At 49.3% G+C, this 27,690-nt stretch overlaps 1 protein-coding gene across 1 annotated transcript in view; it reads right to left on the reverse strand.

The window, feature by feature from the left end:
- Positions 1–2,108: 2,108 nt before the first annotated feature.
- Positions 2,109–27,690, reverse strand: part of ADCY1 (adenylate cyclase 1) — a 119,826-nt gene continuing 94,244 nt past the window's right edge. Inside the window, exons 15-20 of the mRNA XM_084799737.1 lie at positions 21,773–21,889; positions 21,144–21,290; positions 20,616–20,714; positions 16,202–16,316; positions 13,391–13,515; positions 2,109–11,178 (exon numbers count right to left, since the gene is read on the reverse strand). Coding sequence (XP_084655863.1) covers positions 10,876–11,178; positions 13,391–13,515; positions 16,202–16,316; positions 20,616–20,714; positions 21,144–21,290; positions 21,773–21,889 — 906 coding nt within the window. The 3' untranslated portion in view covers positions 2,109–10,875. The remainder of the gene's footprint in view (positions 11,179–13,390; positions 13,516–16,201; positions 16,317–20,615; positions 20,715–21,143; positions 21,291–21,772; positions 21,890–27,690) is intronic.

The following is a 27,690-nucleotide window of genomic DNA, read 5'->3' on the forward strand; positions in this document are numbered from 1 at the left end:
CCTATAACTGGCTGAGGTCTTCCTCTTCCTCTGGTAGAATCCTGGGTAGACAGGGGAAGCGCCTCTAATATGGACAGGCAGCCAACCAGCTCTAAGTCAAGGCCTATTGCTCTAGGTTCTAGAAGTCAGGGACCATTTCCCATGCACTGGGGTTATCGGCTTATTGTTAGAGCTTTTGTCTTCAGCAGTAGCTAGCAGTGGCAGCTGCAGGAGTGCCTGCTAGTGTCATCATTTTCAAAAGTGATTTAACCGTGTTCAGCAGTACTGAAGGCCAGGTTCGCTCTGCCCCAGGGTCCCAGGGAGAGCGAGTCCTTCTCATTTGTTTCCCTGTAGCTAGCTATAGGTCTGAGATTTCCTTCTCTTGCTGCTGCCAGAAGAGAGCTGGTTCTGCTCTGAGATGCTGACTCTCTTCTCCTCCCCAGCCGCACAGCTAGCTAACCCTCTAAGCCACTGACAACTAGACAAAACCCATCAGCCTTCAGATCTCTCTGGTTTATCCTTCTGGCACCAGGCAGAGACAACATGGGAGAGCCGTGTCTCTGACCACATCATCCCTGGCACTATCAGGAGCGTGGCACAGCACACCCAGCATACCAGTGCAAGTGACCAGAAAAGAATCTTGGTTGGGGAAGCAACTAGAGTTCCGTCCACCACCACCGAGTATTCCCAGTTGTTTATCATTATCAACAGCACAGTGAAAGCCTGGAAGCAGGGAACAACCAGGATTGGTGGGCTAGCTAGCTGCTGCTAGAACCCTGGGGGTAGTTTCACCATACTACAGGAATTAACACCCTGTGGTGCCTGAGACATTTTTACCAAGAGAAGAGCAAGTGTAGAAGTGTGATCTCGCTGCAGATGTGCTAGTGCTACATCTAAAAACACCATCCTGGTGAGGGTGAATATGGCATGCTATTGCTTTCAAGTTGTGCTCCCTTTATTGATGGTTCTACTGAGGCTGTTTCTGCTAGGTTGTATTTCTTAATCTCAAACTTTCCATAATTTTGTATATGCCCTTTGTTGCTGTTTTTAATCTAAAAATGGAGTATTCATCCCATAACTTTAAAAAAATCCATTTACTAGGACATGCTTTTTATTTGACATTAAAGAGGCAGCCTTTAATTGAAAGAGGAAAACTACACATATGCTAATTAACATATATGTTAATTCTGGATCAGTCTGATTAGGCCACACTACAGTTGTCTGTCCAGACCTCCATACAAACGTTGCTTTGAAGGTATTTACAGGGGACCAATATTTATAAATGACACAAAGCAGGTGACCCACCACAGTGAGCATGGCCTCATGCAGTCTGATGCAAGCTGGAAACTAAGCAAGCTCCTCCTCAGTCTCCCAGCATGCCCAGCTGCAGACTGCAGACGTGCCAGCCCCAGTCATGGGAACCGGTTCCTTGACCGGAGTTGTGTTTTCCCACTTCTCCCTAACACCAGAGTATAGGCACGTACCCACATTCCTCCCTCTTGTTCCTGCCCGCCCTCACTAACTCACTACCCACCCCCCGCCCCTCTCTCTTAAAACAACATACAAAATGCCTCAGTGGCAGCTGACTGTGGACGTGATCCCTCACCACTCTGCTAATCTGGGACGGGTTAATATTTTTCAACTTTTGAAAGAAGCCTGTCACCAGTTTAGTTCTGTGCTCAGGTGACTTTTTTTTTTAACTCTTTTAAGAGGGGACAAGGAATGCTTGCCTAGCACGTATAGAGGCAGTTAGAGACTTCACAGAGAGCAAAATGAAAAAAAACCTCTCGATGAGTCCTCAACCAGAGGAGACTCAGAAAGATCCAAGAAGCCCGTCATGATGACAAGGCACCCCAGATTGCAAGGAATATGGAGAGTCCATATTAATATGTAGATGTTTTTTGAATAAAAGAAATATCTGAACTGGGAGACTGACTCAAGTCCAGAACTAAAATCCAGGCAAGAAAGGTAAAGGAGTGAAGGAGCAGCAGTGTAAAACTGATCACGGCTTGTCACACTCAGGGGTCATGTGGTATGAGACGTTTTGAATAATAACCTCCCAATCCAATGAAGAGAGTCAGGAATGACTTCAATGACAATTGTGTGTCTTTCAATGAAAATGGCCAGAGTTTAGTCAAGCAGTTTTTCTCCTTTATTTATTATTATTATTATTTTTGTTAGATAAGACTCCAGAGAGTATAGTGCAAACACTCAGTAGAAAAGTTGCAGTTAAGAAATGTACATTCACATTAACATTTCAGTCCATTCACTTTTTAAATAAAAATAAGACAAATTATTCAATTACTTGTCTCAATTTAACAATCTTGAAAAAGACTGGAAGGTGCTCTACAGAGTTGACATAAAAATAGACCCGTATTGATTATACAAATCTATTGTGAGAGGTTACCAGTGCTATTGTTATTGTGAATATAACCATCGCGTTCTCATAGCTATGGACGCCTCTGGTGGGTTTTATCGTGTGGGAGAAAATGCCCCCCTTAGTCCATGCACCGTCCATCCCACTAAGGGACTCAAAGCTTTCTTGATAAACACAGGACACATGTGCATACATGCCTTTTTTTTTTCTTTTTTCTTTTTTTAAAATAAGGAAATCCAGATGTGGGTTTTGGGCTTACTTTAAATCAAGATGGAATTACTGCTAAGACGTGATCATAATGACATTCCCATTTGTGCAAATTGGTGAGCAATCAGCTTAAGTGAGAGGATGGTGGGGAAGGAAGCACGGGCTGAAGGGAGACGCTGGATAGTAAGTGCCGGAGCCATCTGGGGATCCACAAAAACTGGGGATTGGCTGAGAGGAGCGCTGTGCTCCCAACAAGCAAGAGGGGTGACTTGAGGACAAGCCGAAGCCCGTCCATTCTTTTGTGCATGCTGCCTAATGCCAAATTCAAACTAAGGTGCACACAATCAGGAATTTCACGGCATGCAATTCCATAGTGCAAATGGCTTGCATATACTCATTTTTAAAAAGGGATGAAGGCAACAGAGGGCAGGCCCCTCCTCCCCAGGCATGTGTGCTCCTGGTGGCCATTTGTGCCCACACTGCCAGTGGTGTATGCAAGAGATGCCGCCGCCGCCAGGGGGGGGAAGGAGGGGGGGCTTCCTTGGGCTCCCCCACAGCATGGGGACGGTCCCCTGAGACTTGTGCTTCATGTGCCTGGGGTCTGGGGCTTGAGTGGAGGTTGCTGGTAGGAGATGAGAAACAAGTTCTGGCTGCTGTCAGGCTCACTTCCCATTGCAATGCCATAGAGTGGGGGTCTCCACCCCCAGGAAGATCCATGGCCTGCAACTGTCCTTGCAGGCAGTTCTACATGTTTATTTTTTAAGTCTAAGAGATTTCTTAAGTCGGTCTCAGATAGCATCTCTATTGAAAGGCCAATTCTCAGCAAGTGGCTAGAAATGTTTGGAAAGCAATGTATCAATCAGAAGTGGATGTTGCCTGGTGTCAGCAGGGACCAATGCTTGGAGGGCCGCCATATTTCTTACCACCTATCCTGGTCCCTGCCTTGCTTTCTGTGCACTCCTGGTGACCTCTCTCAAAACTTCCCTTTAATCCCCGGGAAGGGCACCCTCACCGCTGTGCCTGCCGGAGCAGATAGTAGAAGTGGTTGTAGAGCACTGAAGGTAAGAGCTGTAACTGTAGCCAGGTCGGTTGGGTGAAGGGGAGAGACAGTCTATGGCTTGGGCTCTACAGCGGTGGCACAGCTCTGTCCCTGTTTGATATCAGGCCTTTCGAAGGAGATTTTTAAGGAGATTCCACTAGACACAATGACATTTCGTGTTTCAAACAAGTTTCAAACTAGCAAAGATGCTATAAAGCTGAAGCCAGGTGCTCTAATTTCTTGCTGGATATCTGTAATCTTGGAAGAACGCAGCTGATCGGAAAGGAACCAAATGGCTCTAATTTTGCATCAAGAAGCCAAGAACTACAGAACCAAACAGTGCTTGCGACATATTCCAAATCCAGGGTGCCAGTAAGCCTCGCCCACAAGGGGCCAGCTTCCCTGCGGTGCCTTGCACCACAGTAAGCAGTTGTGTAGACAACGCAGCTCTTACAGATTTCATTTTTGCCTCGCAGAGACCCTGACTGTAACAGAGAACACACAGCCTGGCCGGGACAGATGAGGAGTTGAGGCCTTGGCCCTTCCCTCTCTGGGTTGCAGTCTCCCGACAACCTGTATTGAGTATTACCAAGCCATTTGCTCAACAGGGAAGTCCATGGAGGTGGAAGCCACAGACGGTGTCCAGGAATGGCAAAGCTAGATGGGAGTTCTAGTGATGAATGTTTGATCAATTTACCCTCATTTATCAAAGGCCACCAAAGACGTTCATTAATGGGACAATAATGAATAACTCCCCAGTGGTTGAGTGTGGAACTGGACCGGTCTAGTAACGTGCTGAAGAAACCTCAGTACGTCCATTAGATTTTAAATGACTAATACTTGTCAGGACAGAGAATGTGGCACGACTCTGGCCAATTTTCTGAATTTTAAGACATTCCCCCCCCCCCCCCAGCCACTTATGAACCACCCAGATAGCCTCCTGAATCTTGCTCTTCCCACTATGCAACCTAGACAGGCAGAGGCTGGCAGGCAGTGGGTGGGAGACGCGGCCTCCGCGGCAGCTGCTGTAACATGGGGGGGGGGGGCAGGGAATGGCTCATGTACCTGAGGTTGATGCCACTTTGCTCCTCCCTCAGAGTTCTGAGGGACACTCACCTGCCGTCTCCGCACAGTACTCCACATGCACCCAGACTCCCAAACCAACAAGACAAGAGAAACAGGAGCAACGGTTTCTCGATGTGCCTGGCCCAGAATGATGCTATTATAGGTCCTTCTGCAAGTGAGACGTAGCAGTCCTTAGAGACAGCTCAGGGACTTTGTGCCCATCCTCCCCACAACCCCCACCCTACCCCTACCCCGGGGCAGTGGGGGGGGGCATGTGTGCTGGCGGGTGCTGCCTTGGTTTATGGGATATTTAGTATCCTTAATTTTGTGCCTTCAGTGAGTCATCTTAATCTCAGGAAGAATACTTTTATGTTGTATAAGACATGCATAACACATGTCTACATACATGCACGGGAACACACATTGATTTGAATTAAATGTGGCCTCTAGTGGGATAGTTTGTGATGGCGGTGGTAGCGGTGGTGGCGGTGGTGGCGGTGGTGGTTTTTCCAAGCTACTGAACAGATCTGGTATGTGCAGAACATAATGAATTAAGATGGTAAGAAAACTTAAAAATCCAAATGTCTTAGTCATTGCATGATAACCTGCCAATTAGACAATCGTTCTTGGGGGTGAGGCAGACCCTGAAGCATGCTGACATCTGCTTTACCTGACTCACTGTGTACCGGACCCCCTGAAACAGCCACTAACCCATCCCCCTTGCCCCTTGTCTAGTCCATGGAGCATCACAGATGGCCTCCAGGCCAGAATACCTCGTGCAGCTGTCATCAGCCAGCAGCAGGGCCAGGCCACCCCAGATCACCTGACTATATATGAAATCACACTCTGAAGAATTCTCCTTCTGATGAGGAGCAGGAGCCTCCCTGAATATGTCCCTCAGCTGTCCCCACTCCACCCTCCGGGAGGGGATTCTTTGGCCAGGCCACACACCTTCTGTCTTCCCCTAGGAAGGCTCCTGGGCTCTAGGCCTGTACCTCTGGATCCACACTGGTCTCAGTCCATGTGGCACCAATTGAGCATATAGGCACCAGAGTCACCATTTCTACCATATTGATCCACTGAGATCATCTCAACACTTTTCCTGTCTGGTGCCAAAGAGCTCAGAATGATTCACAAGCAAAATGTCTAGGAGTCTCAGCTCCTGGTTTGAGACCTCTTTCCGCCCGAGACAAGGAGCCAGGCCAGCCTAGGGCAGCCTAGGGCAGCTCCCATTTTGCCTTCTGAACTCTGGGTCCCATGTCACTCTCCAAACACATCTCTGAATCTAAGTCCACCCCAAGCAGCTTCTCTAACCCCCAGCCTAAGGAGCCAGGAATACAAAGTTAACTCCAGCATTCCAAAACACAAACACACACACACACACACACACACACACACACACACACACACACACTCATTTTTAACCATCAACCTGCTGCCACGCCTGAAGTTGTAATGGAAATGAGCTATTGGTTCAATCCCGCTACGGAAAACATTCAAAGCCAAGTGCAGCCAGAGAAGCAAGATGCTTCAGGCCCCACATAACATGCAAGCTGCCAGACTTGCTCTTTATTAATTTTTCCAAGCCAAACGCACTCTTCAAAAGCTGAGGGCTTTAAAAACTATGAGCGAGTCAGTCTCTGGTGGTTATGAATATACAGTCTCTTAAGGGTGTAAAATGGCAGCAGCCCTTCTGCAGCATGGGGCCGACGCATGCGCAGTGTGCCCTGCCGCTATCACACTCACTGTGAAGGAAGGGTATACACACACACACACACACACACACACACACACACACACACACACACACCATGCTTATTGACCGAACAAGATCCCTGGGACTTGTTCCAGCATTCTAGAACTTACCTTGCTGAGGGTAGTGATGGCTGCAAGAAATGAGTGAAAACCTTCCCTGATTCCCCAATCCAAACTGCCTGCCCCCTTACCCAGCCCATTAAAGCAAGTCATTTACAGTCTCTGCAGGTTGCTGTTAGGACTATGGCAGGAATCCTTGGGATCACACACAAACAACACGTGAAGTCTGGAGGCTACCCACACCTGCCAGCCAAGCCCACAGGCTGAATCCTCTATGCTAGTCAGGGCTCCCTCCCTAGCCTTTTCCCCATGGGCCCTCAAGAGTCCCCCTGTCTATTATTACAGGGCTGTCCTCCCACCAGGACTGCACTGAGGAAGGTGAGATGACCAACCTTGAATATTTCATTTTCCTTAGACAGCTTTCCACCAGTGCCTTGAAATGGTACCTCTGAACGCTCACAGCACTTAGGCAAGCCATCGCTAACTATCCTCAGTCATATGAAACAGCGCTATTCAAGGAGAGAACAGATACAGCGTCAGATGGCTGCCCTCACCTTTATTCGTTAGTGAGCAATAGTGCCCAGGACTGGTGGCTGGCTGAGTCTGCTCAGCTCTCTGGCAGGGACGGAGGGGGGGTGGGCAAGGTGTACCAATCTCCTGTCTCCAGGAACCAAGACGTTAGAGCTGGGCCTTCTGGGAAGGGTGGGAGCCTGGAATGTCAGTCCTCCCCAGCAAACTCCTATGCATGGATCTCTTCTGAAGCGTCCATCCGCTTGGGCCAGACTTGTCTCTACAGTATTGAGTTGTGGTTATTGCTTCTGTGACAGGAGAAGGGGTCCGGAAGCCCTGGTGGCTTTGGAGTCTAAGAAACAACTGGGTTGCTGGGTGTGTGTGTGTGTGGCGGGGGGCAGAGGGACACATACACCCGCAAGTATAGACACTCCAGGAGTGGACCATCCCGGGTTGGCACAGCCTCTGAAAGCATTTGGAAGCATTCTGGAGCTGTGTTCTATTCTACAGTGTTAGGCACGGGAGGCATGCTAGGGTTGGGGAGGGAACACAGAAGGGTCATTTCCCAAGGGCCACAGCATCACAGGCAGGGGCTGAAGTGGGTGCCAGGCTTTTCCTCTTTTTTTTTTTTTTTTTTTTGGTACAAGTGAACAGGAAGCACCTGTAACTGGTGCATTATTTACAGAGCATCTTAAAATAAATAATTTGGAGAGAATCCTACCCAAATGGCTCTAACATTTGTACATAGGTACTGTACAAGATTAAAAATAAATAAGGCAATATAATACATATTTTATCACAAATAAAAAGGAAGTTGTTTATCACCAAACCCCCAAGGAACATTATGGCTGCACGTGTGCTTCCTGACCTCACAGGAAGTAGGCGGGTTTGGAATTGCTGATGATGGAGATGTAGCCCCTGAAGAAGAGACCCAGCCCAGACTCCTATGCGGTCTGCTTCAGAGCGGCTCTGTGACCAGAGAAGGCAAAGTCATCCCATAAGGTTGCTTTTCTCTTGCTCGGAACACACCTTAGGTGGCTCTGCCCATGCGCCCATGCGATCTCCAGTTTGCACACTCACATGTGATGGCAGCGCTACAGTCAGATCCAGGTGTCATGGGGCCAGGCTCCTCCCTGATGGCTCTGGTGGTCTGCCTGCTGTTTACTCAGGCTGTGGCCAATTTCAGCTCCTTGTGGTTGTGGGAGTGACATCCTGGCTTCTTTGCTGCCTGGACCTGTGTTGTCCTCCTAAGGGTATCTTCATGTCCTCATCTTCAAGTCAGCAAGGAGGACTCGGTCCTGGGCAAACTATATACCTTTCCCATCCTGTCCATCCTCCTTTCCACTTCTGGGAGGCCACGCGTCTGCACTAACCCCATTGGTGCTGTCTAGCATCCTTTCTCATCCTTCAGTGCCTACCTGCTCTAAGTCCCCTTGTGAAGCTCCTTTGTGTGTGTATGGCAAAGGGCATGCACACGGGGCCTGGGGCTATCATGTGAGCATCTTTGAGAACCACTCACTCCTCTGTCTGAAACCTGGACAGCTCAGGGAGGCAGTAGCTCTGAGAGCCCAGAAGCCACTCGGAGGAACCCCAGACTATGAGAGAGGTCCCCCCGCAACCCCGCTGCAATGGCCTGGAAGACTAGGAACAACACCACAGCCCAAAAAGCCGGGGCCACCATGCATTCACTTGCTGGGTGCTCCTGCCTGAACTGACTGCTTCAAATCTGGTTAAGACACACAGACAGGTGAAAAAGTCCTAGTGAAAAAGAGACCCATGAGGAAAAGCCACTTGTCCCAAGAATAGAAAAACATGGGAGCCAGCAGGAGGCAGGAACTACAAAGAGCAAGTACTTGTGTGCCCTAGCCAGGTACTGGCTCAGATGACTGCACCCCCTTCTCAAAGCCCGCCCACCCCGCCCCTACCCCCAACACCGAAGCTTTGCTGTAAATGCAATCTCTGATGGTCTCCGGTACTCTTCCCCTGCCCTCAGCTCTACTGGGGGCAGTGTTCTCCCCAACACCGTTACCCTAAATACCAAGCCACAGGAACCAGACATGACCACCCGAGGAGGAAGAAGCTACCTGTTCTCCAATCCTGAAGGCTGCAGTGGAGAGCTGAGGTCACTCTGGCCCTGGCTTTGGGTTCTAGCCAGAGTAGGGTAACAGAAAGGCAGCAAATGATGGCCATGCCACCCTGCCTGATATCATCAGGAAGGCAACAAAGCAGGATGGGCATAGGTCAGAGTTCGTCTCTACAAGGTGCCAGCGGGTACCGCTACCACGAACCAGCCCAGCCCAGGAGAGTGTGCGATCTCTTCACAGCTGCCCTGCCCCAACCCTAGGGCACCTACAGTGCAGTCTACAGTCTCAGGTCCTCTGGAGACTTCGCATCCAGCCTCCAGCTCTCCCTTGCTCGAAACTTTCTTCCTACCCACACGTGACTCAGCTGAGTCTCCCAAGGAGAGGCGCTGGCTGACCTATAAAAAAAATACCCAGGTCCCAACATGGCCACACACTTGAAACAAAGCTGAGTCGGGGAACCAGGAACACCACACATGCACCCTGCTGGGAGAGGCCAGGCCTTGCTTCGCCCTATGCTAAGAAGACTGGACCCTAGGAAGGGAGAAAGCCCTTAGCGAGCCATGAGAAGATAGGCCTCCACAGCCAGGAGCAGGCAGAGCGTATACTCAGCTGCCCTGTGTCAAGCTGCGCCCCTTCTTGTGAGTGAGACTGGGTATCTGAAGCAGCCCGGTTTCATCTAGCTATTTCTGGCCAGTTGCTTCCTACCAGCGCTTCCAGAATCCCATCCCCCACATGCACAGTTTTCATCTCAGCTGCAGTCACGGGGGTGGGGGGAGCACACAAGTGGGAGGCCTAGGTGTCTGTCAGCAGGATCACTCTTTCCTTTCACGTTGGAGCAGGGACTCCGCACCCAGACTCAGGAACGCACACTCCACCAACTCTGAAACCCCCCCAAGAGGGGGAGGTCTGGTTATTCCCCCAAAAATGACATCTTCCAGCAAGAAAAGTGCTTGTGGGCGTAGTGGCTCAATCACTCAGCATACGTGAAGGCTTGATTCTTGTTAAACTTACAGTGTCCAAGACACCACAGAGAAGGCAAGGCAGCACACAGCCCTCTTCTCTAAACGTGCAGTAACGTGACGGCACAGGAAGAGGAGGGCCCACTGTCCCAGCGGTCAGGAACCAGCAGGCAGGCAGGGTTGGAAGAGAATGCACAGGCCAAGAGCACAGAAGCAGGGGCTATGGGATCTCCTGAGGCTCTCAGAAGACCTGCCTCTCTCCGGCTTGTTACCAAAAAGCCTGCTCTTGAGGAAAGCCAGCAACCTCACTCTTCATGCAGTAGGACGTGGCTTTTCAGTTCTTCCTCTACTGGCCTGACCAAGCCTCTGACCAGCTCTTTGCTGTGTCCATGGTATGAACGGCTCAACTGTCGTGGCCCTGCCCAGCGGGGCCAATCTCCCAGTCTGGCACTCATACTTGAAGCTGCTTCCCAGGGTTGGAGCCACCCATAAGCCAGGGCCTACCAGGGCTAGAGCCACTCACAAGCCAGGTTGACTCGAGGCTCAGTCATGCTGGACTTCTCCCACCAGCTGGACCCTCATAGCTTTCGCTACGACCATGGATGATATTCCCAAGGTCCCGCCACCAATGCCAACACTAGCCATGTATGACCAGATCACTAGGAAGACACATAGCTCTGTATGCCCCCAAGGGGTGGCTTGGGCACATCTCCCATCAGCCTCAGGCCACGTCTAGACACTGCTTGCTCTTCCGGCTGGTCCTGGCTAGAGCCATGGTGGCATGTGTCACCCTGGAGCATCCTTGCCTTGCATGCATCTTCAGTGGTCCCATGGCTTCCACTAGGCTTCCTTCCCCGCAGCTGTGGGTGGCAGGTACTGGCTAGTGGGGGCTGGGGGAAGCCCTGGTCTGACCGGGGGTCCAGCTGCAGGACACAGTGGGGGCCGTCTGGCCTGGCCTCCACCTCTCCCGTAAGGACACATCCTTCGCTCCAAGCGGAGGGACCTGCTGTGGGAACTGTTTCCGTCAGTCCTGCCTTCTAGAAAGTACGTTAGCATCTCTCCCTTGCCCTTGACGCTGACTTTGCCTCGGCACACAAACTGGTATGAGCATGTCTTCAGCAACCGGTGGACTTCCTCAGTCACCTGCCAGTGAAAAGGAGCCAGCGTGAGTGACTCTTGGTCATGGACAATGAGGGGGTTTTCTTGGGGTGAGGGAGCTCCCTAATGTACCTTCTACCCTGTACCTCGCTTCCCTTCCTGGCTGCCCAACCCTGGCAGTACTCCATATCTGGGCAAGAGAGGTCAACTGGAGCTAGGGACCCAGCAGGGCTTGAGTAAGCCACTGTGGCTGCCTTGTGCACTAGTGCGGGGTGGGGGTGGGGGTGGGGTGGGAATAGCTCCAATGTTAAAGATAGAGAGGAAGGCTTTCTGCCTCCGGGCTCCAGATACCTCAGCAAAGGTAGAGTCTGGTGCTTGTACCCCACCACTGGGATTGGCACCCTTAGTTACTGGGGTCGGGGTGCAGCTACCAGATGTGGGCCGTTGGTAGGGTTCATAAGCACATAGAAGACAAAGAAAGCTAGGAGAAAATGCCACTTCTTAGCTCCTTTGTCTCAGTCTTCTCTGCCTGCCTAAACCAGAGAAAAAATAAAGTGCGAACTATCCTGATCCCTGGTATAGTTCTGAGCCATCACGGAAGGGCTCTGTATGTCCTGGTCTCCTGGCTTCACCTCTCCCCTCATTTTAGGTTCAAACAATGAAGTTGTCTCCAGCTGCCTTCTCACGCTCTGGCAGAGCTGAGGCGGGTAGTCCTCCACATGGAATTGAGCACTCACGCAAGTGGTCTCAGAGATCGGGCTGCTCTATCAAATCCTAGAAAAATATGTGTTTAGGACAAAGAATTCAGAGCTTCTTGTCTCGTCCACCTGGCCAGACCTCTGTGCAAATGTTTTAATGCTCACAGCCTAGGTCTGTGGGCTAAATAAACCCTTTGTCCACCGAGGTGCCTTTGCGGGACATTTTACTATAGCAATGAAACTCGGGTGGAGGGGGACGGGCCTCCCTTGGGCGTGACCAGTCTGGGGAAGGCTGTAGGGGAGTCTAAGCATGTTCTCCAGGGTGACAACATACTACATGTGCTAGACAGGAGAGCAGTGGTGGCTCCACCACGATGGGGCTATGCTCAGTGCATGGAGTTGCATGCACTGGTGAAGACGGGTGCATTTTGTGTATAGTCCACCACACACACACACACACAAAAAAAAAAATCTGGAAAGAAAAAAACATTAAAGAAATGTCGTCAATGCAAAACTGCAGAGCTGGTGAGGGACTAGAACTCGGTGCTCGACACACACTAGTACCTCACAGCGGAATGTGGAGCCCTCATGGTGAGCTGAAGGATCAATGTCCAGCGAGACACGACTCTATACTAACTATGACGTCAGAAAGCACTCTCTGTGGCAGTGGCCGAGCCACATAGGGGACATCTCAAGTGTCCTGCGTTCACTGCTCTGTTCCTACAGGTCCTGAAACCGGGGACAACACACCAGAATAATAACCCTCCAAAACCCTGGACAGTGCAGTTCTCTGGGGGGCGACAGGAGGCCAGGGCACCCTTGACAAGCTCCATTGGACCCACAGAGCTACATCCAAATGGCAAGTCTCATAAAATTGGATGATCCCCCCCTCATGCTGATGAAGCCCAGAAGCCATCTTCCAGTGGCCCCCAAAAGGTATCATAGGTACCAAGTCTTGTCCTATGGGAAGCTCCTCAGAAGGAATGGGCGTATCTATCATCCTGCTCTTCAAAGAAAAGCATCACTTCCTTCCTAGGATCCTAGGGCAGCTCAGTGGTGACCACGGCTTCTTGTTGATGTCTGTTTGTCACTTCTGAGACAGGCTCTCACTATTTCTAGCCCTGGCTGTCCTGGAAATCACTCTTGTAGACCAGGCTGGTCTCAAACTCACAGCAATCCACCTGCCTCTGCCTCCCGAGTAGCTCACAGACCTGGGATTAAAGGCATGAGCCACCAAGCCCAGATGCGACCTGGGTTTTGAAACAAGGGCAAACACTGAGAAGCAAGGTTGTCACGCCACTTAGTGACCCCTGACTCACTGTGGTCCTCAAGATTATATCTGCTCAGTCAAGAGTGGCCCCAGTGATGCATGAAAAAGTCAAATACCAAAGCAATCTGCCAGACTTAGCAGTGTTAACCAGGTTCCCAGAAGACACTAATATACTCAGCTTACTCTGTCCTACCACTTATTGGCCACAGACCCAAAGCCCACCTGATGCCTCAGTTTCCTCACCTGGTGAATGGGGACCTGTGTCTTTGGGATTTTCTAGGTGATTTACCTGGATTCTTCCCTGGACCCCAGTGCTGTCCATCCGACTGGCCACATTGACTGTGTTTCCCCAGATGTCGTACTGGGGCCTGCGAGCACCGATCACTCCAGCCACCACGGGGCCAACGTTGATGCCTGAAAAACAACCACAGCAAGGCCTGTAGGCAGCTGGAAAAGTGTGACTGGGCAACCAGTTGTTTCTGGTGAAAAGGAATGCACTTCAGACTCTTGGTTTGAGGGCCACATAGAGCCAGGCTCCATTCTAAAGGAACCCCTAAGCCTAAAACAGGTGGTGGCAGTCCAAGCCAGTACAGGGTCCCCAGGTAGGCGGTGGGCAGCCCTCTCAGCTTTGCCCACTATACCTGCAGCAGCTCTGGGCACCACAGCAATTACTTATCCCAAGCAAAAGCCCCAGGTCCTGTGAATGCAGGAGAAACTCATACTCAGGTGACTGTTATTAATAAACTTGCTTAGAAGGTAAGCATCGTACTAACCAGGCTTCTTAGAAACTGCAGGAAGGTCATTTTTGTGCCATAATTGGAGTTTAGGGTTACTGAGAAAGTCTCTGAGGTTGGTTAACCAAGATTGACCTCTAATTAGGGTCCCATAACAAAAGCAGACAAGCCAGGCTTCAAACCAGCCATCCGGCTCATCCTCACATCAAAGAACTTGCCCCTCAGAGCAGCCCAAAGGCGCAGATCACAATCACCACAAAGCCCTGGTCTGCCATAATATTCCCCCTGCGCTCTTGTCAGAAAAAAGCAGAATTCTGCCAAGTGGGCAGTGAAAAGGACGCTGCTGTACTCAGGAAATTCTTCCGGCAATAGCTTTGCTCTATAAATCTCCCATTTGCCCACGTGGGACTTGCTATCTCCTGTCTCCCTCTATTTAAACTGTTCAAAGTATAACCTGGGGCAGGGCTCTGGAAGAGATTTAAGGATGACAGCATAGAAGGAATACATAAGCCTCAGGTCTATGTTAGCTCGGAAAAATCTATTCCTCGGTGGCTCCTCTTTGGCCATTAGCCAATGGCTGGACACATGTTACCGTTAAAGCAATTCCTCCCCTTATTTTCCCTGAGTGTCTGGAGTGCATTCTCACTGGGGAACATATTTCTGCATCACTGTCACGCTGTCCCTTGTGCAGGGTCCTACTCTGGGGCTACCAGACGTCTTGCTCTTTAGCCTTTTACGTCCGCAGTGCACCTCACTTCTCTGACCCCCTGAAGCAGTAGTAGCTTCTTAGCTTTTTCATATAGCACAGAATCAGCTACATTGCTTGGGGTGTGGGTTCTGGCACCAAGAACAAATTCAGATGCCCAGAGGGGAGGACACGCAGGTCCCCTCCTTCCACAGGTCAGGGTGCAGTTAGCCTCAAGGACCTGCACAGCTCCACAGCATCCCAATATGCTGCAGGTACACTCACGTCTGAGGCGCTGTTTGTGAGAACTTTGGCAAAATGCTCACCTTCTTTCCCTGAAAATACTATGTGCCACCCTGGCCTGACCCAGCAGCCTTAGTGGGACATCTGGTGCCTTCTCCGCACAGCCTCCAGGTAGCTAGCCCCTGCAAATGGGGCTGCTTGCTCTGTGTAGATGCTACTTTCTGCCTGTCTATCTGGACATGTAAAGCAATGTTTCTAAACCTCCTTTGAAGTCACTGGCATTAGACACAAGCCTGGAGGCTCATGGGTGAGTCAGGGAGAATGCTTGAGGGCCACTTATCAAATGGCTGATAGGATCCTGGCCACCTGTATGCAGGTGGGGGAACCTGAGCAGGGGCTGGCCTGCCGGGAAGAGCAGCCACAAGGGAAACCTCCTCCAGTCTCACTTTGGGACCAGCACAGCGACCAGGGGCCAGGGGAGTGGAATCGCCGAGATATCCTGCCTGGTCATGTTAGCACGAGTATAGATGAGAGCTAGAGACACAGGAGGAGACTGGCTACTAGGAAAAGAAGCCAGGGCTGCTCTGCCCTGCTCTCAGGGGACACCATGTGGAAACAGCTTGCTTCTAAGGACACTGACACACCACCTGCTGTGAAGCCATTCACCTCCCATCATCCTTGCACCCCGAGCACAATCAAGGGCCATTTTGAGGCTTTTGGACATGCGCATTGTAGAGTGGTCATAAGCCTCCTGTCAGCTGTTTCCTGAACAAGACAGAAAGATAGGCAAAGATAGTTCTTTGAGGGATACAAAGAGACAGGGAGGGAAACTCGGCAATTATCTAGCCGGATTCTAGAGGAGTGTGTGTTTTTCTGGCAGTCTACATCTCAGGTGAAAGCTGAATTCTTTTCTCTTCTTTTTTCTTTTACTGCTTTTTCAAGACAGGGTTTCTCCGTGTAGCCCTGTCTAGCCTGGACTCACTTTGTAGGTTGGCCTCGAACTCACAGCGATCCATCTGCCTCTGCCTACCCGAGTAATGGGATTAAAGGCATGAAAGCTGAATTTCTAATAAGAGTTTTTGCAAACACAAGAAAGAGACCTGGTATCAAACCGCTTCCCTTCTCAAGTCACAGGCGAGGAAGGAACCGATTTCCAAAGGGACCTGCATGCCTGGGGGTGGGGAGGGACAGGATGGAGGAGCCTGTGCCCAGGTGACCAAGGATGCAGACATGCCTCTGAATGACCACAGCAGTGAGTAAAGAGGTCTACAGTGTCTCCTGAACACCATAAGGAATCCTTACTCCTAAGTCCCTTTCCGCAGCAAGGCACCCTTAGAGACAACGCTGTCACCACGCACTCCTGACTAGCGTGACCCACCACGGGCCTGCACTGACCATGCTCCTGTGAGTGACAGGGATGGCTTCAAGAGTCACTCACCGACTCGGAGAACAAAGTCGTTGTAGGACTGGTAGTTGATTTCATCCAGGACGTCAAACATATCGATGGCGAAGTCGGCCAGTGTGCTCAGGTGAGAGGAAATGGACTTCTTAGCCTGGGGGTGAGGAGAGAGGGAGCGGTGAGGGTCTGGAGTGACAGAGCACGAGGACCAGGAAGGATGTGAGGGAGGGACCACCTGGGCAGGTCCTAGGACTGGGATTTAATTGCTACACAACACAGCGGCCCCAGAAATAGCAGGTGCTCTTGGTTTCTGACTGGGGACACACTCGGGGGGGGGGACAGCACACTCTTATTCTACAGGTAGAAACCAGAGGTGTCGGGGAACAGGTGTCGGTGATGGACCTAGGGCATCGGGTGCCCCAACACCTACTTGGACAACACTGCCAATACATGTGGCGAATAAGCCAAACAAGCTCTAGGGGCACATGTCAGGGAAGGTTACTAGCTCCCTTCCTGGAGACTAACAGTGCGTCTGTGTGGAAGTGACCAGAGGATGAAGTCCTTTCATTTGTAGAACAGTGATGGCCAGAAACAATATTGGACAGGCTTTATTTTATTTTTTTGTGAAGAACTTTAATTTATAGGCAACTGCACAGATGATACGGGGTCTCTATGTAGTGACAGTGACCTCCTCCGCATACAACTGGCTACTCCTAAATTCTTGCATCCCAGTGGCACGTCTGTTACAGTCGGCGAGCCAAGAGTGGCATATAGTTACCAGCCCACAGCTAGAGTTAACATTAGAGCTCACTCTCGGCATTGCATATTCTCTAGGTTTGATGAATGAACAACATCACGCATCCACTGGGTGCGTGTCACACAACAGTTTCCCTGCCCTAAAAGTCCTCCTTGCCCTGCCAAGCCAGTGCCCCATCTACCCCATATCCAGAAGCCACTAATTCTGTCTCTGTAGTTTTGTCTTTTCAGACAGCACCACACAGTACCATTTTTAAGGTCATGCTGTGTCTCTTTGTTGCCTGTCCACTTCTATTTTAGGACAGTAGTATTTAACTTTATGGACATCTCAGAACGTCTTTATCCGTTAGCCTAGTAAAGGGGCTTTTGTTTGCTTCCAGGTTTTGACTGACTATGGGTGACGCTGCTGTGACTATTTATGTACAGGTGTCTGTGTGGATACGAGTTTGCACCTCACTTTGGTAAGGACCCAGGGCTTTAATTGTTGGGGTGCGTGGGCAATGGAAATGGTCTGAGCGGCTTTGTGAGAAGCTGCCAAACTGTCTCCACAGCGACTAGAGCATTATGCATTCCCACCAGCAAAGAACAAGAGTTCCTGCTGTCCCACAGACTTCCCAGTACTCGGTGGTAGCAGGGTTCTGGATTTCATTCAAATACGTCAGTGTAGTTCTATGCCAATGCTTCAGCCTCCTCCCTAATAAACTAAAACCTGGGGGAGGGGTGTCTTTCCATGTGTTTCCTTCCTCTGTGGATCATCCCTGGTGAGGCAGCTGTCCAGATTGCCCACCTCTTAACTAGGTTGGCATTTTTCTGATTGTTTTAATCTTATACAGGGTTTTTTTGTTTTTGTTTTTGTTTTTTTTTTTTTGGTCTATTTTTAATTTTAAGTCCTTTATCATATAGATACTGTCCCAGCCTACGGACTGACTGTTCACTCTCAGCAATGCTGCTTACATAGTAGGGCTTTTATTTAATGAATCTTCTCCTTCAGGGACCATGCTTTTGGTGTTATATCTAAAAAGAGCCATCCCAGACTCAAGACCATCTGATTTTTCTCCCACGCTACTGCCCAGAAGTGCTTAAGAGTTTTATTTTACATGTAGGTTACTCACTTGACTCGAATTAGTCTCACGCAAATTAGAATATCTTTATCTTGGCTTTGGTTTTGCATGTGGATATGCAATTATTATATTGAAAAATAGAGATCAGCTGGGCGTGGTGGCGCACACCTTTAATCCCAGCACTCAGGGAGGCAGAGGCAGGTGGATCACTGTGAGTTCAAGACCAGCTTGGTCTACAAAGCAAGTCCAGGACAGCCAAAGGCTACACAGAGAGACCCTGTCTCAAAAAAAAAAAAAAAAAAAAAAAAGAAAAAGAAAAAGAAAAAAAGAAAGAAAGAAAGGAAGGAAGAAAAGAAAGAAATAGAGATCAGCTGGACGTGGTTATGGGGTCACAGTCTGGGCGCTCTGTCCTGTCCCGTTGGTCAGTTTGACATGTCCCCTAGCACACAACACTGCCATGGTGACTGGTGTAGCTCTCCATTATTTTCTGGACTCTTCTGGGCTCTTTGTTTTACAGTGTAAATTTAGGTTGGGTTTGTCAAGGTCACACAATATCCTGATACTATTTTGACGAAGACCGGATTAACTTCACACATTGGATTTATAATCACTGACATCGTGACAGCCGCCACCCTTCCCATGCAATGACATGGAACGCTTTTCCTTTTATAGACCTTGTCTATACCGTGCTATATTTATACCAAGTGTTATATTTTGGTGCTAAGGTAAATGGTATTATGTTTGTAATTTCAAACACCCAGTGCCCATTGCTACCACACAGGGAAGGGCTGCTTCTTACACATGAACCCTGTATACTGCAGTCTTCCTGTACTCATCTATGAGTTCACTGGTCACAAGAGTGGCACTCGCCCATGCCACGCCCATCACTGGTTATCATGCCATCTGCAGACAAAGACAGTTTTCTTTCTTCATCCAAAATCCGTATCTGTCCTATCTCCTTTTGTTGTCAGCTAGGCCTTCTAGAACACTGTTAAATCTTAGTGGTGAGAGAGTGGGTATGGTAGTCCACGCCGACAATCCCGGAAGTCAGGAAATGGAAGAAGGAATGGGGCTCTTCCAAGTAGGGCTACACGGTTGTTCAAGTCATGACTAGACTACTTAGCAAAATCCTGACTTTAATAATTAGTGATCTAGGACCCTCTGGATCCTTCTACTTTGCCATTCTCCCATGCTTCTCTCATCTAGAGTCCCAATAGGATGTCCTCCCCTACAAGAAGAGCATTATGATAGGCAGATTTGGGCCCAGGGGTCCCGCTCAAACTATGGCACCAGCCAAGGACAATACAGGCCGTAACTTCAAACCCCTACCCAGATCTAGCCAATGGACAGGACATTCTCCACAGTTGAGTGGAGAGTGGGGTATGACTTTCACACATACTCTGGTGCCTCATATTTGACCACGTCCCTTGGATGGGGAGACCTGGTGGCACTCAGAGGAAGGATAGCAGGCTACCAAGAAGACACTTGATACCCTATGAGCATATAAAGGGGGAGGAATTACCCCTCAGTCACAGTCAGGGGAGGGGAGTAAGGGGAAAAGGGGAGGGAGGGAGGAATGGGAGGATACAAGGGATGGGATAACCATTGAGATGTAATATGAATAAATTAATAAAATTTAAAAAATAATTAGTGATCTAGGGGGAGGGGAACAGGGTGAAAATGGGAGGGAGGAAGGAATGGGAGGATACAAGTGATGGGATAACAACTGAGTTGTAATCTGAATAAATTAATTAAATAAAAAATTAAAAAATAATTAGTGATCACACCAGTGTCAGTGCTGGTGAGAAGGGGTGTTCTTGTAGTATTCCTTATCTTAAGGTGGGGAGTTTTTCTCCATTGGCTAAAATGTCTAAAATGTTAAGCTATAGGTAGGGCTTATATGTGCTCTTTGTTGAATTAGAAGTTTCTTTTATTCAGAGGTTAATAATTTTTATTCAAAATCGGGCGTTGAATCAAATGGATTTTTGCATCGATTTTTAGGATCATATGTTGATAGGGTGGACTTCACAAATTCATTTTGGAATGTTAAACCAGTCTTGTACACCGGGAATAAATCTTGCGTGGCCCTTGTTAGAATTCATTTTACTTACTATTTGGTTCTAGCTGCTCACGTTTGGTGGTTTTCCTTTCTCTGACGTCTTTGTCTAGCTTTGGTACGAGGGTGTGACCTAAGATGAGCCGGGAAGCTTTCCCTCTGCCTCTGTCTTCCGGCAGAGGATGGAGGTGACGGGCATCGTTCAGTCCTTAAAATACTTGGCAAAATGGGCCTGCTGACTCCTGCTCTAGGAGGCTTATTGAATCAATCCCTCTCATAGCTGCAAACCCACTCCATTTTCACAGGTCCACTATGAGGGGAAAGTGTTCAGCCTTCCAAGGCTGAGAGCAAAGGGAGGGCGGGGGGTGGGGGTGGGGGGGGTGGAAACTTGAGGCTGAGGGCTTTTCCAAGCCTGGGTATCTGGATGGAACCAATCAATGGCAAGATAGCCTATCATCTTCTTCCCTGGCCCAACACGGAGAAACCAAACGCAGTATGGGGACACCTGCCCAAGGGTCCCGGATCCATCTGCAACAGAGCTAGACCCAGGCCTGAGCCACGTGACCTGGGACCGACTTACCCTGGTTCCTGCTGTGGGCGCCAGCCCCACTGCGGCCATATAGGTACTCCCAATGGTCTTGATCTTCTCCAGGTCCTTGTAAAAGTCCTTGTCCATGAGCTTTGTTAAAACAACAACAACAACAACAACAACAACAACAACAACAACACTGTAAAATACCACAACGCACTGCAGAGCTGTCATACAGCCACCATCCACTAGGGGGCAAGAGAGGAGGTGGCCATCAAATTGTGCACATCAGCTCCTCTGGTGTGTTGGGCGTGGCACTACGTATGAAAGAAGGAAGCATCCAGGAAGTACAGCATAGGACATGTCCCTGTCTCTGAAGCTAGTCCCTGGAGAGAAGAGGCTCTCCAGTGCAGGGGCACTGGTTGGGGAAGGGCCTAGCGGGTCCCCCTGGCCACCTGGAGTAGAAGGTGCCCAGCTCTGGTCCCCATCTCAGTCAAGATACTCTGCCTTAACTATCACCTCGGAAGGGTCATCCTTGCTACCCCGTTGAGTAGATGCTGTACGCAGATGAGGCCTCACCTCATCAAAGTCAGCAATAATCTCGTTGAGAAGCCGCAGACACTCAACCCCCATGTTGTTGCCGTCCAGCTCGATGTAGAAGTCATTGAAGTTGGGGATGGAAGCGAACATCACGCCCACCTGGGAGTAGGACTGGTAGTAGAGGTCCTGCAAAGGCAGAAGGGGTCAGCCCCACCACGCCATGCCAGGCGGGGCCAACCAAGAGGAGCAGCTTTTGGAAGGGGGAATGAGCCAGGCCCTAGGGACCCAGTTGGTTCTACAGGTAAGGCGAACACACTGTAGGCGCCAGGTCATGTGTGTGTGTGTGTGGGGGGTCACTGCATGGGCAAATCCTGAGTGGTCAACTTTGTCCTTGAGTCTCCAAGGTGAGGGAATAGCAGGGAAGGGAGATCATAGGAAAGCCACACATTTCGTGGCTCTAAAAGCTCAGCTGAGTGCACTGGGCACTGGTAGGGAGGCTAGGTATGGATCTGAACAACTAAACCAGGGATTTTCTGGAGGTCCAAGAGGCCCCCGAGTTGCAGGAGAAGCAGCGGGGCACAGCGTGGGGGCACGCTGAGCTGGCACTCCAGATGCGGACCAGGAAGCCCTGCCACCTGCCAGGCCCCAGGGAAGCCTTTCACACTCACCATGTTCCGAGGATTGGACATGAGGAAGTGCTGTGCGACGTGGGCTGGCAAGAGGTTGAAGAGGATCCTCTTGTTGTCCAGTTTTACCCTCTCCATGTCATCCCGCTCCTCTTCTGCCTGGGGTGGGGTGGGTCATAGGTCATAGGTCATAGGTCATGAATCCCAGCCACATGTGCTGCCCTCACCCTCCTACCATGACACCTTGATATAGGAAAGATTGGGAGTAATCAGTTGATGTGATAAAGGATTTACAAGTAAGCCTGCTTAGGCGACATTAAGTGGCACAAAGCGGACTTCTGCTGAAGGCGCTCTGCCTCTACTTTAGCTGGAAGATAAGCAGCGCCCTAGCCAGGCTTGTTAGGGACTATAGGATGGAGTGTGGCACTTCCAACAGAATGGAACTTCAGGCTTGCTGCGGATATGTTCCTGTGAGGATTTAGCTCAGTGAGACTGGCCCAATTAGGTCCTATTTCCATATCAAAGATCATGCCTCTATCTTCGTCCTCTCACCAAGAAGAGCATAATTCTGCCAGGAAGATGACCCAGGGTAACAACTACTGGGGAAAGAACAATATTGGTCCACATTAAAAGTAACGGCGACTGGACTAGAAGCTTTCTGTCTCTGTTTAGTTGCTCCAAGTGTAACTTAATATGTGGAATGTTGGATCCTATGACCTAGATAAACTGCTAAAGGTTTCTGCTCATGACTGGTTTCTCTTTCGGCGTTAGCCAGAACAGAGGAGATGCTATTAAAGGGCTTGTTTCTTATCCCCTGAGTGGCTAAAGGAAATTCTCATGGCAGTGGCGAGGGGAGGGGGGGGCAGCCTGCTGCTCCAACCTCACTGACCATCCGTGCACGGCTCTAGGTGCATGGATGGTCCACACGAATCCTCTTCATCTTTGACACCGGACACAAGGACAAGAGCCTTAACGCAGGGTTGAAGGAGTCACCACCCCCCATTATTGAAACTTTCGGTGCTTGACAAGGGCTCCCCATTTCCAGGGTCTAATCCACAGGTACAATTCCTATCCCTTGAACCTATATGTTCTTGGGAGCCTATATGTCTATCCCATACTGCGCCAGCCCCAGGCAGGCCTCTAGTGTGCCTTGCCCAGAAGGCACAGCACCTAGGGGGGGCAAATACCTTCCCCTCAGGACACCACATTACACCACCACCACCCCGGCACTTCTGTTCCCTCTACCAAGAACTCCCTCCCACCCACCGCCTATAAGAACTGGGCTGGGCTGTAGGAACAGGAGCTCACCCTGGGGAGCACATATTCTTTGAACCAGGAGCAGGGAAAGAAGTCTAAGGACTAGGCAGGGGGATTGCAGGAGCAACCAGTCATAGCCTGCTTACCATGAACTACGGCCCTACAGAGCTAAGAGTGTCAGAGAGGGCAGTGGGCCCAGAGTGACGTTAAAAAAAAAAAAAAAAAAAAGCCAAGACCAACGAATTAGCATGCAGCACTAGAAAGTGGGCAGACTGCAGTGCATGCAAACACAGAAAGACACCCGTGGGCCCCAGCCTCCAGGCCAAGCCAGAGGAGACACTGGCCACCACTACCCAGCCACGCTGGAGCCTGATCAGCAAACAGTGAGATATGGCTACTGGTAATTCTGAAGGGGGCTCGGGGTCCATGACCTCTGCTGGAAAGAAAAAAAACAACATAAGGGAAGTGGGCATGCGTCTGCCCTCAGCCACTGTCAGAGTGGCTCTCTGGCAGCTAGTTTCCATGGAGTGAGTCTGTGACTAGCTTTGGGTCTCTGTCACAGGTCAGTGGCCCCTGACTTCCGGCCTTGGTCTTTTCATCCCCCATTCCTGTCAATATAACATTGTAAACACCCTCCTCTCCGTGAGAAATGTATCACTAATTATATTTAACATGCTGGGGCTGGAGAGATGGCTCAGCCATTAAAGGCTAGGCTCACAACCAAAAATAATTAACATGCTGTGTACCAATACACCCAAAAGGAAAACTTTTAAAGGGTAGAATTAAAAGGGACATATATATTTACAATAATAGGTTGGCTGTATTAGTGACATAATAGTATTTATCCTCTCTAAAATAATTATTGTTGCTATCAATAATACTTTAATAAAAACAACACAATTGATTTTTTTGTTTAAATATAAAATCCTTTAACAACGCATGACTTCTCGAGTGGATGCCTTTAGGGAGATGGAATAGTACAATACAGGTAAAATGAAACAGAGGGGTAATAGTGGAGTCGCAAGGTCTCCAGCATGGGAGGAGGTGGACGATGGGGAGATGCAGGGTTGGCAGAAGGTTTAGCCAAAACAAATGGTGGGTTAATGAGCTATCCAGAAACCTAGGATGCTGCAACCCAAGGGAAAGGCTCAATTAGAGGCGACAGGAGAATGGAAAAGAGATGGGGAGACAGTCGGGGCTAAAGGTTTAAGCGTGGACAGGAGATGGGAGAGAGGAGAGAGATTTGCTGTTTTGTTTTATTTTTGAGACAGGGTCTCTCTCTATAGCCCCGGCTGTCCTGGAGCTCACCATGTACACCAGGCTGGCTTCGAACTCACAGAAATCCACCTGCCTCTCAAGTGCTGGGATTAAAAGTGTGTGCCACTACCCCCAGCCTGGCACAAAGGTTTAACAATACATGTTTCAAAGGGAAGTCAAAACTTCCTTTATGGTTGATGATTAATACACTTTGTGCACGTATATGAAACTTCCAAAGTCTAAAAACAGGATTTCAAAAAACAAAAATCAGTGCTAAAATGGAAATTTCTCCTGGCTTAGCATGCTGTGTTGAATGGTTTTATTCTGGGTTCTGCTTATACCAGCATGTGGATTTAGAGACTGCTAGGGTCTTTGTCCCTCCTACATTAACACGTGTCTTACTTCACGCATGGGTTGAAAGGTTTTTGTTGTTGACATTTGACTGACAAGCATCAGTCCTACTTGTAGCAGTTATTTTTATACAGTGAGCAGAATTTGGCTTATATTATTTTTAACAAGTCGAAAATCCACTGAAATGCTCCGAGATTTTCCAGTCAGAAAACTCAGATTTTTCAGGGTGACACATATTATTTTTGTCAACAAGGTCACACGAGATGAACACTGAAGTGTTCCCAAAATGTGCTCTCAGCACTTACTCAAAAGGCATTCCCTACGCACGTGTGTTACATTTTAGAATTTATTGACCAGGCACATCTATCAACTGTGCTTGTAGCATTTCCAAGGAGGTCAGAGCTGCTGTGCTTGAAATTCTGGATAAAGAACAAAACAAAACAACTAACACTCTAACCTGGCACCTTGCTGGGACGCTGACGCGTGGAGGGATAATGCTCACCACCCCCACCCTGACAAAACATCCTCACTTAGAGAACACCAGAACCCCCAAAACAGTGCCTGAAATAAACACCGTGTTCTTACAATGGAACAGTCTACAACACTTGCCCCATTCTCCAAGGTGATTCCTCTGAGGGCCACAGGGCACCTGCAGAGAGTCTGGCCACCACCTCGCTGTTCAATGGCAGGACAGCGCATTACTTGGTTTTCATATAGTCACTAGAAAGACACTTTCTAACGTCCTCTTCCTCTGAGTATGTTTCTTTGGAGACACCCCTAGCTCTAGAGGCCACCTCTTCTGAAGGGGACCCAGAGAGGGAAATGAACTATCTGTGTACACTGTGCTGGCTAGCCTCACGTCAACCTGACACAAGCTAGAGTCATCCGAAAGGAGGGAACCTCAATTCGAAACTGCCTCCATAAGATCCAGGGATTGATGTGGGGAGGGCCCAGCCACTGTGAGAGGGGCCATCCCTGGGCTGGTGGTCTTGGCTTCTATAAGAAAGCAGGCTGAGCAAGTCATGGGGAATAAGCCAGTAAGCAGCATGCGCACACGCGCGCACACACACACACACACACACACACACACACACACACACACACACACACACACACACACACACACACCGTGGCCTTTGCATCAGCTTCTGCCATCAGCTTCTAGCCTTGCTGGAGTTCCTACTTTGACTTTCTCCATAATGTGGAAGTGGAAGTCAAAAGAACCCTTTCCTGCCCAAGTTTGTTTTGGTCATGGTGTTTCCTCATAGCAATCGTAACCCAGTCCAAGATATAAAGGAAGCTAAGATCAAGCATTTCCCAGGGGAGAGGGGTTAAAAACGTACTGGGGGTAGGGGTGTGCTTAGCATCTCCTCATTAAATGACAATTAAAATGTCTGGTTAAGAGGTTCATCTCATTCCATCTAACATTTATGGAAGAATCAACTCTAATCCCATCACAGTCTCCCAGACAACTATGAGGAATGGAAGGCGTTCACCATTTTCACATGATTCGCTCCCAGGGTTTGTGTGTCTGGGGGGTGGGGTGAATAACTCAGTCCTCAGTGTGGTGGTGGTGAGAGGTGGTTGTACCCAGAAGCAGTAGGAATTGGGCCTGGTGAGATAGCTCAGCGGGTAAAGATGCTTGCTGCATACGTCTGACGCAAGAACCAGTGGAGAGGCGGAAGAACAGAATTAACGCCGCAAAGTTGTTCTCCGATCTCCCTATATATACATGCTGTGGCATACTCACTGCCCCCCCCCAGTCACATCCTACACTGCACAGCAGTACAAGTGATAACGTTTTAAGGGGTGGGGCCTCATGCTAGACCATCACAAATCCTCTGGACCCCATGTGCCCCCTCATAGCCCTGATGTAAGCCAGTGGCAAACAGAAGAAAAGGGGGATACATGCCGCAGCCCTGCAGAGTCTCAGGGAAAGGACCTTAAGTGGCAGGATGCAAGGTCCCTGCTGCTGCCACGCCTGTGCTGGAAGGCATGGGCCACAACTGTGGGCTGAGGTAAGAAACGCAACAGGGTCTGATTTAGCTCTACCGATGGAAACTCACCCTGCACCGAGCCCAATCCACAGGCAACCCTCCTCAGGGTTAGTGGCGGCTTCAGCACTGATTAAATTAAGCACTGACTGATAAACAAGCAAGCTAAGTGCCAGTACAGATGAACATAAACCTCAGAATTATGTTCTGATATGTCACAAGGATCATATCTACTGAATTCAATGGAAATAATAGTTGCTGGACATGAGGGACCACATCTTTAACCCAGCATTTGGGAGGCAGAGGCAGGTGGGTCTCTTGAGTTTGAGGCCAGCCTGTCCATAGAGTGCGTCCAGGACAGCCAAGGCTACATAGAGAAACCCTACCTTGAAAAACAAAAAACAAAAAACAAAAAAAAAGAGAAAGAAACTACTATTGGAAAACATTTTATGCCAATAGTTAAAGATCTTGACAAGCCAGAGAATTTCGCCAAGGGCAAAGCAAAGGCTATTGTTTATTTATGCAGGGTTGTATGGCCAACGTGGTCTCTAAAAATAATTAACCCAGCCGGTGTTTGTCCGGACAATGAAGCAATAGTTTCAGGTGTTCTTGTGTCTCTATGACCTGACTAAATACCCAGAGGGCAAACAGACAAAGTCCTGAAAGTTCCATGTTTTGCTGGGGTTACGGGAAAGCAAGGTGACGTTTCTTGTTGCCTATCTATGGAAAAAAAATGTGTCAGTGTGTTCCATTTAGCAACTCTTCCTTCCATCATGACTGTCACTCACGAAGACCACATGCGAGGGACATGCATTTGGGCCGCACGCGAAAAAGCTCGTATGTGATGAGGTCTGGTAGAGGGTACGGCTGGACGAAGAATCACATGACTTAACATTTAAATACTGCATTTAATAGAAAACACTGTAATTTAATAATCAAAGCCAAGAAAAGGCTACGTCAATCCACACAAGAAAAATGTCTACCCAAGGGGGTAAACACTTGCCCACAGAAGGAATTCATAGGCAGGCCTCAATTCCACTTGCTCAGACTGGAGAGCCAACTGGCTGCCCTAGCAAACAACTTTATAGACACCCCTTCCCT

This window comes from Acomys minous (genome assembly GCF_964271855.1).
Source record: "Acomys minous genome assembly, chromosome: 10".
NCBI classification, from domain to species: domain Eukaryota; kingdom Metazoa; phylum Chordata; class Mammalia; order Rodentia; family Muridae; genus Acomys; species Acomys minous.